This window comes from Glycine max, chromosome 4 (assembly GCF_000004515.6).
Source record: "Glycine max cultivar Williams 82 chromosome 4, Glycine_max_v4.0, whole genome shotgun sequence".
Taxonomy (NCBI): Eukaryota; Viridiplantae; Streptophyta; class Magnoliopsida; order Fabales; family Fabaceae; genus Glycine; species Glycine max.
The window spans coordinates 11390885-11401341 of record NC_016091.4 but is presented as its reverse complement, the minus strand read 5'-3'; the positions used below and the strand labels follow the sequence as shown (position 1 = coordinate 11401341).

Sequence of the window (10457 nt, the reverse complement as noted above, 5' to 3'; positions counted from 1 at the left end):
ACTAGATCTAGTACATTTGAATTATATATATACCTGGAGGATGCTAGAGATAGTCGGCTGGATTTGGATGTTTTGAATTGGTGGAAGCTAAACTCAAGCCGATTCCCAACTCTTGCAAGCATTGCAAGAGATGTGTTTGTTATACCTGTCTCTACTTTGGCCTCTAAGTCTGCCTTTAGTATTGGAGGAAGAGTTCTTGATCCTTATAGTTGTTCTCTTACACCTCAAATGGTGGAAGCACTTGTTTGTACACAAGATTGGATCAAAAGAATACCATCACCACTACCTTCAAATGAAAATGATGAATTTTTGGAGTTTGAAAGAATTGAAGAATGTAACAAGATTTTTTTTTTCTCTTAAGGTTGTTTTATGTACTTATTATATAATATGAATGACAACTAATTTTTTTTTATGTTTCAGAACTTGTTCCCTCACTAGCCGCATTGGATGTTACTCATTCAGTCTCCTTGACCTTTACACTTGATGATGATTGAAGAATCAAGAACGCTTCTTTTTAATATTTTTTAGTTATTAGGATTTCTATGTAATCAATTAATTTGGAGTTTGGACCTTTTTGATTTGGATCGTCACGATTATTGAACTATTGCAAATGTCAAATTTGCTTTCAAAATTCTTTTTGTGTTAATATCTTTTATTAGCTACATTTTCTATTAACATTAAGTTACATTGATTCCTCTTGTTTCTAAAGGAGTTTGTCAAGCTTTAATCTTGGTGGGGAGATATCATCCGTCATTGGTAAACTTGCAATCCATTTATGTATTATACCTTTTGGTTATTTGATCATACACTTTTTCTCTTGGCTTTTATTTTTATATTTAACCTGAATTTTGCTCTTCTGGCAATGACAGAGACCTGCAAGGAAATAAACTAACTGGTCAAATTCTAGATGAAATTGGAAACTGTGTTGAACTTATTTATCTATATGAACCATGACATTATCTTGTTTCTATTTACTTATTTGTGTATCATTCTTTTCATACCCTGTTGGAGTTTCCTATGATACAAATGTTGATCACATGTTTTTCTTTTTTTAATTTGGAAGGGATTTGTCTGATAATCAATTTTATGGTGATACACCTTTCTCCATATCAAAGCTAAAGTAGCTTGTGTTTCTGTAAGTTGAAACTAGAACTTGTCATTTAATGTGTTTCTTTGGTTTTTCATGCTACAACATGTCCTGAGTTGAGTTGGTGAATGCAGGAATTTAAAGAGTAATCAGTTGACTGGTCCTATCCCCTCAACATTAACCTAAATTCCAAACTTGAAGACTCTGTAAGTTCTCATTTTGTCATTAATGGGGTATAGAAAATAAAATTGCAATCCAATGTGAGCCATGCCACAGTTAGGATATTGCTATACAAAGTTCTAATAGTCGTATGATTATGCTTTTTTGTGATCTTGCACGAAATAGACTCACCGGTGAGATTCCCGAACTGCTCTATTGGAATGAAGTCTTGCACTACCTATGAGTTTTTTTTTTCATAATTTGTTTGTATCATTTACATTTACCACTATTACATGTTTCTTATTATAGTTTACTATACTATGCAACTGGTATTTGTGAGTATTTCAACCATTTCAATGTGGTTTCTCTCTTTCTTTTTTCTTTCTTAAATATCCTTTTAATCTTCCTTGGTTTATTAAATTTGCTATTTTTTCTATTTAACCTGAATTTTTAGTGATGTGAGAGGCAATAATTTGACTAGCATCATACCTGATAGCACTGGAAACTATACAAATTTTGCAATCTCGTATGTTACTTCCCTGATGCATTCAGTAGTTGGTTTTGTCGAAATTGTAACTAAAAAGTTATGCATGAAGTGCAGATAAACCAACTCCACATCCTACCTCTTGAATTCAGTTCATGAGTCAGAATAAAAAATGGGTTAAAACTCCAAAGGACAAGTTGTGGCATATCTAGGACCACTGAAAATGGCACTTTTGATTGCATGTACCTTCCTTCATCCCCCCCCCCCCCCTTTCCATTGTTCATTATAAATAATCATCTTGCCATTTTGGTTAATTTGTATTTTTTTGGGCAAAATTATCTTCCTAATTCAAAAAAATAATTTGAAAACCAATTCAAAACCAGTTCGACTCTTAAAACAGTTTTAAACTAGTTTGAAACCAGTTCAGAACCGGTTCGGCTTGGAAAACAGTTATAAACTTTGGTTTAGAACCAATTCAAAATTGGTTTTCTAAAACTAGTTCGGTTTCAAACCAGTTTGAAAACTAGTTCGCAGATTTAGGTTAAAAACCAAACTGGTTAAACCAGTTCGAAAATCAGTTTGGTTCGATTTTTTTATGAACAGGTTTTTGCACAGCCCTACTGAGATCCACTATGTCATCATCGCCAAGCACCTCCAGTAACTCGACTCTAATGATGACTTCAACGACTAATGGAACAATTGGATCTCTCAACCACACTTATGTATTGATTGAACAAACATCCTCGTTTTCTTCTCTAACTATTGCTAATGACAATAAGCTTGGGGTTTTATTTTCCACGTTAAGAATCTGTCTCCTCGTTAGGTCATTTGATGTGGCAAAAATTTCTCAAGTTCTTTGTGTCAATTACATTGACGAGGAGAAGAATGTGATACAAAATGATCGGAAATAATGACAAAAAAAAATGAGAAATCTTTCAAATTAGAAATGTTTGTTTTTATCTCTTTAGATTTTTTTTTTGCATATTTTTAGTGTTGTTATAATTTTTTTGGTAAAATATCATTTTTGATATATTATGTTTTAATATTTTTTATTTAATACATTAATTTTTATTTTTTTAATCTTTTATGTCTTTTAAAGTTTCATTTTCCTATTTTTTTATATTTGCTTAATGTTTTTAATTTTAAAATAATTTATTTAATATAGCAGTTTGGAGTTAGGGTCAATCAACCCAAATTTTTAGTGTCATATCAAACGATCTAAATGATGATATATTTCAATTTTATAGAAATTATAAAAAAAAAACTGTGGTATCAAAAGGCGGACATTTCTAATAATGAAAAATATATTTTAAATTTAAGTTTTTTTTTACAAAAACTAATTTTTATTTAAGCCTAACATAAATGAATGATACGAAGAGTCTAGTGAGAACAAAGGCATTCGATACTCTAAGTAATAAATGACAATAAATTTGGGTTGTCATTTATGGTTAAGAATTATAAGCGATAACATCCACTTCTTGCCAAGAGTCGCATTTTTTTTTTGCTAGCTTTTTAATAATAAAGATTTAAAGATCAAATACATTTCTTGTCGTCACTTATATTATTTATTTCCAATTTGACTCTTGTATGAATTGTTTAGTTAATCTGTATATATTAAATTATTTTTAAATTCACTTTCGCCTTTTATTGTTTCCTATTTTGTTTTATTAATGTAACCAAAAAAATATATTTTATTTTATTAAATAAATGACCTAACGGCCAACAAATAAGAACAAAGTTAACGATAAGATACGGTGGTTGAACATTAGCAAGCAAGGGAAAAAAACAGAAAATCAATTAAGGGGAAACTATATATATAAAAAAATCTACATCCAATGTCAGCCGGTTATTATTGCTGTCATGACACTATAAAATTGATGTAAAAATAATTATTATTATTTTAATTAATATAATTAGGATTTCGATAAAATTATGAGTTAAGTATCTTTATAAGCTTCTGTTTTCCTCTGAGTTCTTTTAATTTATTTTTTATTTTTTTAGTCAAATGTAGTTGTAAACAACTACCATAGTTGAAATGTTATTTGTTATTGAAAGAGTTTAGCTTGATTGAATAAAATTTGTGAATTATTATAAATCACGTAATATTTGTTTTTGATTCTAATGGATAAAAAAAGACTTAATATAATTTTTGGTTCATTATGTTTTAGCGTTATTTTATTTTTGTATATTAAGTTTTAAAAGTTTCATACTAATTTTTTATGTTTATCATGTTGGTCTCTTTTTTTCTTAATTTTCTGTTAGAAACATTAGTATTTTGTTAACTTTTAAATCTTAAAAAAGGATCAAAATAATACATTTTAAAAACATAAAGACTAAAATGAGACTTTTAAAACTTAATGTATCAAAATGAAATAATTACGAAACATAATGGATCAAAAGTGATATTAAGTCTTTTAAAATAATTAACTTTACATAGTGACCACTAAAAAGTGCTATTATCTTTATTTTATAAAAAATAAACAACTAAAAAAATAATCATCTCCTCCAACCTCTTCTAGATCTAAAAAGGTAAAAAAATAAAGTACCATACAAATCGAACAACGTCAACAAATAATCTCATTAGAACTACCAAAAATACTTACTTATACTCCTCACTGTAAAACCAATTAACCTAGATCGGAGCAAGAGTTATCTTCAACGAAAGACAAAAACATAACCCTAACTCACCAATTAACCTAGATCTAAATGAAGAAATCACAATGTATTATTTGTGAGGTCTGTGAGCAAGACCTACGGGCAAGTAGAAGATTTTCCATCCGACATCTACAATCGGATTGGGTGAAGACGAGTAGCACAAAGAGGGGTCGAATTTTGTGACTCATTGGAAGAGGATTATGACTAGCCCGACTAGTCAAACCTTATTCACAATCGGACATTGTCAGTCTTCTTCTTTCCCTTCACCAACACACTGTTGTTGCCGACGACAATGAGACAGTTGGTTGTCGTTAGGTGAGACAACAATTCCGGGCGCATAAAGTGGATGCATCGAAGACGAAAGTGAGGGTGGGATAACGGTCTTTTTCGACTGACGGTGAGAGACAAAGCAACAAAAAGAGAAGTGACCTTTACCCATTGTGATTGAAAATAATTGGTGAATGAAATTATTATTATTATATATGATTAAATAATAATAATAATAATAATAATAATAATAATAATAATAATAATAATATGAGAGTGAAGATTGTTGTTTGTGGTTTCAAATTCATTTTTTCTTCATTTACTTAGTGATTTTTAATTTGTTAAATATAAAAAGATAGTGATGATTTTTAGTCACCATTATATTAACTTAACTATTTTAAAATTTAAATACTGACGTATACTAACATTTCTAGCAAAAAATTAAAAAGGAAACATTTTGAAAACATAAAAGATTAGAATGAAATTTTTAAAATATAATGTACCAAAGCAAAACAATTATGAAACAAAATGGACCAAAAGTGACATTAAATCATTTTAAAAGTTAACCAAATACTAACGTTTTTAACAAAAAAATTAAAAAAATGGCTAAAATGATATATTTAAAAAACATAAAACATCATAATAAAACTTTTAAAATTTAATATACCCAAACAAAATAATTATACAACATAATCAACCAAAAATGATATTTTAAAAAACAAACAACTAACTGCTTGTTATTGCAGTGCATTTTTTAAAAGTAGCATGAAGTTAGAAAATTGTCTACACCAAAAATGAGTATTGTCTTGATTATTAGTAATTTTGTAATGAATAATTTTTTTAAGTAAAAGTGTAGGAAGAGGCAAAATGTACCCGATTTCAGATGTAAGAGAAACTGAATAGTGAATCCTGGCGGGTAGTGTGACTGACTTTTTTTTTATATAAAAAAAACCAATCAAAGTATTTTTCAATCAAAAAGTAATAATTAATCTTTTAAAATACTGACATTTATTTAACGGATTAATCTTCACATTAAATAGATGATTCAAAAAGTAATATTTTTCACCAATCATAACTGAGTATAGTGATGGGTAGTGTGGCTGACGGTTATTAATTAATAAACACTAGTAGATTGCGTCTGAATGATATCCGTATCCCTGTGGCCTGCTGTGGTAGTAGTATTTACTATTTAGTTGGCAAGACTTAGGGTTAGGCTGGTTTTGTTAATACTACAACATCAACACTTCTACAGATTCTTTTCTTTTCTTTTCTTTCTCTTCTTGGTTTGGTTGCTGGAATACTATGGAATCTAATCCAACAACCATGGACGCAAAACGCGAACTCGAAGTGGAAGACTGGGAACTGCTCCACCCAAACGACGACGATTCAATCGTGTTCGGTGGGCCCCCACTCGACTCTATCCTCCCCGATCACTTCTCCCTTAATCCCAATTCCAGTTGCAGTTCCAATTCCAATTCCAATTCCTCCTCCGAGGTCGATCGCAACTTCGACGATTCCTATGTTGCCAATCAGATATTCCCAAATTCCACCCTCGCACCCTGGAACGGGGATTCCGATTCCGACACCACCGCCACCAACGCCCCCGTGGTGGCGATGGCCGAGGCCGAGGCCGAGGTTGTGGTGGAACAAGAAGAGGAACAGAAAAAAATGGAAGAAGTGGAAGAGAAAGATGATGATGAGGAGGATGAGGGGGAGGAGGAGGAGGAAGAAGAAGAGGAGAAGGAGAAGAGATTGGTGTGGTGGAAGGTTCCTTTTGAGGTGTTGAGGTATTGGGTGAACCCTCTGCCTCTGCCTCTCCCTGTTTGGTCTCTCTCTGTCGCTGCCGCCGCTGCTTTTCTGGGACTCTTCTTCCTGGGACGGAGGTTGTACAGAATGAAGCGCAAGACTCAAACTTTGAAGCTCAACCTCGCTCTCGATGATAAGGTCCTTTCTCCCCCTTACTTCTTATTATGTCTACCCACGTCATTCAATCAAATTATTTTCAAGAAATAATAATAAGCATTTCAGAAAACGTGCATGTTTCTTAAATCAGTCTAGCATAAGAGTAGTCTAGTCAGCCAAAAATCCTGAATTCAATTGGGATTCTAAAATGAAGCTCAAGCATCATGAATGAAAGCCTGATTTTTTTCGGACTTTTCTAGGCTAATCGAAGCAAACTAAAAAGACCCGTGTTTAGTTCAAGCTCAAAATTTAGCCTTACATTTTATTAGGTGGGTTTGGGGTGGCTTGACTAGTCCAACCCGTTTTACCACCTCTAGTAGTTGGTCCCTCAGCACGGTTCAAATCTTGTTAAGAGAGGTGTTCATATTTAATGTCTGATAGTGTCGTAAACAAAATTGCTTCCGAAAGAGGATACCTGTCATGAACCAAAGAAAAATAAGTGATTATTTTTGGAAAATTGTTTAGTGTGTGTTTGGTTTGGCTTATTCTGAAGAGGTAATTGCTTGTTTTTACGGGTTTTTTTTTTTAGAGTTTTTGAAGGATAAGTAATTGTTTCTTTAAATCTAAGTGTTAATCTTTCCTAAACAATGCCTTAGTATGCTGTTATAAATTGGATGGGAGTGTCTGAGGTAGCTTAACCTGCCTTAAAGTTAACGGTTCTTTTGTCGAATGGTCATGAGTAAATATATAATTTGATTCCTGAAGATGTTACTCGACAGGGTTGCTTTGATTCCTCAAAGGTTTTGTCTGTAAGTGAATTGGCAACTTCAGGGATTGTCCTGTATATGCAGAGACTCTAGAGGACAAATGCAACACAAGTAACATCTTTTTGGGCATCAATTGTATGTTTACTCAATAGTTTCTTGCGGGTTTTCATTATCAATATAACAAAAGGCTACCAGTATCCGTAAGAAAATGAATTGGAAACTCTAGACTCTGGTCTATGTTTTGAATATTGAGTTTTACGTCGGGCAAAGACAACATAGTGATTGGATTATGTATTATGCAAGAATTTCCTGCGGTAACTGCTGAATTTTGTGGATTGGAACTTGATTAGATTAAGATTTTCAGTGATATGAAAAGGGTGTGTTTAATCTGCTGTTGTGTCAAGGGTGTGTTTAATCTTCTGTTGTGCTAGTCCTTACTTGCACCTATGGAGCAGTTTTGGATGGTTCTTCATAAAGGTTTTGGTAAAGACTAGAAACGAAAGGGTGATGGAGTTTAGTGTTGCAGTGTGGTTTGTGTTGTCATTTGGTGCCATTTAGTTGGAGAGGCAGACCGATCTCATATTTAAAGGTGTTTTTTTTGGAAGCATATTTAAGGGTGTTTCTTTGTCCTCAACCTTGCACTTTTGTCTCTAATGCTAATTCTTATCAAATAAATACTTCATTTGTTGGTGGTTGCTATATAATATTAAAGGATACATTATGTATTCATGAAAACATGTACTTTGAGATATGCACAGTCGCACACCAAATAATTCTGCACTAATTAATGGAAAACACACGAATTTATTAGCTTGATATTCTATCTAGCTTTGCCATTGCTTTTTATATTACCCTTTTTGTATGTCTCCTTTCTGGTGCAATAACAATGAAGTCTAAATGATTTACTTGTTTTAGTAAATCAAAAGATTGTTAGTGAATCATGTAATGTCCCTGATTGTCGATTTCTCGGCTGTTCTCACACTACGACACTTCACGCGGTGATACTTTCATTAAACTTCTCGCTGGTCAAAATGCTCCACCGATCAAAATCTTCCGTAGTTAACATTTTTCAAGATCTTGAAAACCTACTTCAGCTGATCAATGACTATCCCCACAAATCAACATGAGACTTTTCAGCGTGCTTTGCCCCCACTCACATGCTTTTTGGGAAGCTTTCCATAAGGTATCACATAACCACTCCAAGCCAAGCACGCTTAACTATGAAGTTTTTAAGTGATGAGCTATCAAAAAGTAGATGTTTCTTGTTGGTATAGGTAATACTAATTAATTTATTTAAGTCATCCATAACTGTATAGTTTCATACCTGCACAGTCTCTAGATCTCTCTCATTCTAGTGTGATTTAATCGGGATGTTACATGTTCATCAACTTTCACTTGATTCGTCCTCAAACCACACTATATTGGGAGAAAGGTTTGCTTTGATACCCTTTGTAACACCCCTCGACTTCTTGATGACTCTTACACTACGACACTTCACGCGGTGACATTTCATTCAACTTCTTGTTGGCCAGAACCCTTCATAGGTAACCCTTTTTGAGATCTCGACAATTTGCTTCGACTCTTTTCAAAATCAATGAGATTTTTCAGCGTGTTTTATCCTCATTCACACGCTTTCTGAAAAACTTTTCAAAAGGTCATTCATCCCATAACTACTACAAGCCAAACATGTTTAACTATGGAGTTTTTAAGTGATGCGCTATCAAAAAGTAGATGCATCTTGTTGGTATATGTAGTATTAATTAAGTCCTTTAAGTCATCCTTAGTTATACATTCTCATACTTACACAGCTTCTAGATCTCTCTCATTCTGGTGTGATTCGATCGGGTTGTTACAAACCACAAACTCGAGAACTAAGCTAAGGCAAATGAGAATATGTTTGAATACCCTATATATGCTTGATATTTGACTTGGATAAATTCTTTTTGACTTCTGCCCTGCATATCGAGGGTAAATTCTTTGTCTTTTGCTCTTTAAATATGCAGACCATGTTTAGTGTGCGGAGTAATTTGTACTTGTTTCACTGCAGTGCATCAGTGAAGAAAAACTCGTAGAGATCATAAATTCAAATGCATGGCTTCAATTTGTGTTTCTACATGCATGTGGATTTATTAAAATGATTGGTAGAAAAAATAAAATGAAGGGCAGTATTTATTTGAAAAATTTATGAGTGGTGATATTTTGAACTGTGACTCACTATATATTTATAGTTTTTTTTTTTATCTTCAAATGTTATGATTTCATGTTGTTGAGGATTGGTCATGCATCCATATCCACTTCACTTGTGTCATGCATATGATGGTTTTGTTGATGTTTATCTATCTTCTTGCTTTCTTTGACAAATCTCGTGACATTATCAATTTTGTGGCACTCCCAAAACAATTTTTTCAGAAGGTGTCTCAGCTCATGGGTCGTGTTGCTCGTCTTAATGAAGCATTTTCAGTAGTGAGGCGTGTTCCCATAGTGCGACCACCATCTCTGCCATCTTCAAGTGTGACTCTGAGGCCTGTGATGAGTATGAGATGAAGAATTTGACAAATTACTTGATTGAAAGTAGTGTGAAATGCAGTAATTGTTTAATACTATAAGAATCCTTTTGTATGAATACATGTATGTATGAATCTATTATGTGTGTGGGAGTTGGATTTTATGAAGCTTTTCAGTAGCTTCTTGTATATGATTATGATATCCTACCATACTCTTACTTTTTATGTCTTGTCAATATGTTTGTGCTGTAAAATTTATTTTTTGTTTCGGGGTAATATTGAAAAAAGAAAAGAAAAATTACAGGCTTGGGATGTGTAATTTATATAGTTAAGAATTATGATCTCAACTATAAAATTGTAATAAAAATAATTTGGTCTTACCCTTTGTGATAATATTTAAAATGTTCTAGATTGAGAATGTAACAAGGAAACAAAGCAATGGGTTGACTTTTTGCAGTGTCACCGTTTTAATCTTGTTATCTTGCTAGTATAGTCTTGCATTATTTTCCAATAATCAGTATCAAGAATACTTGTTTCGTCTAGTTACAGGCTTTTTTTTTTTTTTGCATATCTTTTAATAAGGGAAGCATTTTTATACGCGTTTTTCAATTTTCACGCATAAAAAAGGATAA

The 10457-nt window shown here is 32.6% G+C and overlaps 1 protein-coding gene across 1 annotated transcript; it reads left to right on the top strand.

Annotated features, from left to right (window-relative positions):
- The first annotated feature begins 5791 nt into the window (after positions 1-5791).
- On the top strand, positions 5792-10139 carry LOC100305660 (uncharacterized). Its single transcript, NM_001251770.2, has 2 exons — positions 5792-6596; positions 9731-10139. The coding sequence occupies exons 1-2, from the start codon at positions 5955-5957 to the stop codon at positions 9863-9865; spliced, it is 777 nt and encodes a 258-aa protein (NP_001238699.2). The 5' UTR covers positions 5792-5954; the 3' UTR covers positions 9866-10139.
- The last annotated feature ends 318 nt before the right edge of the window (positions 10140-10457 follow it).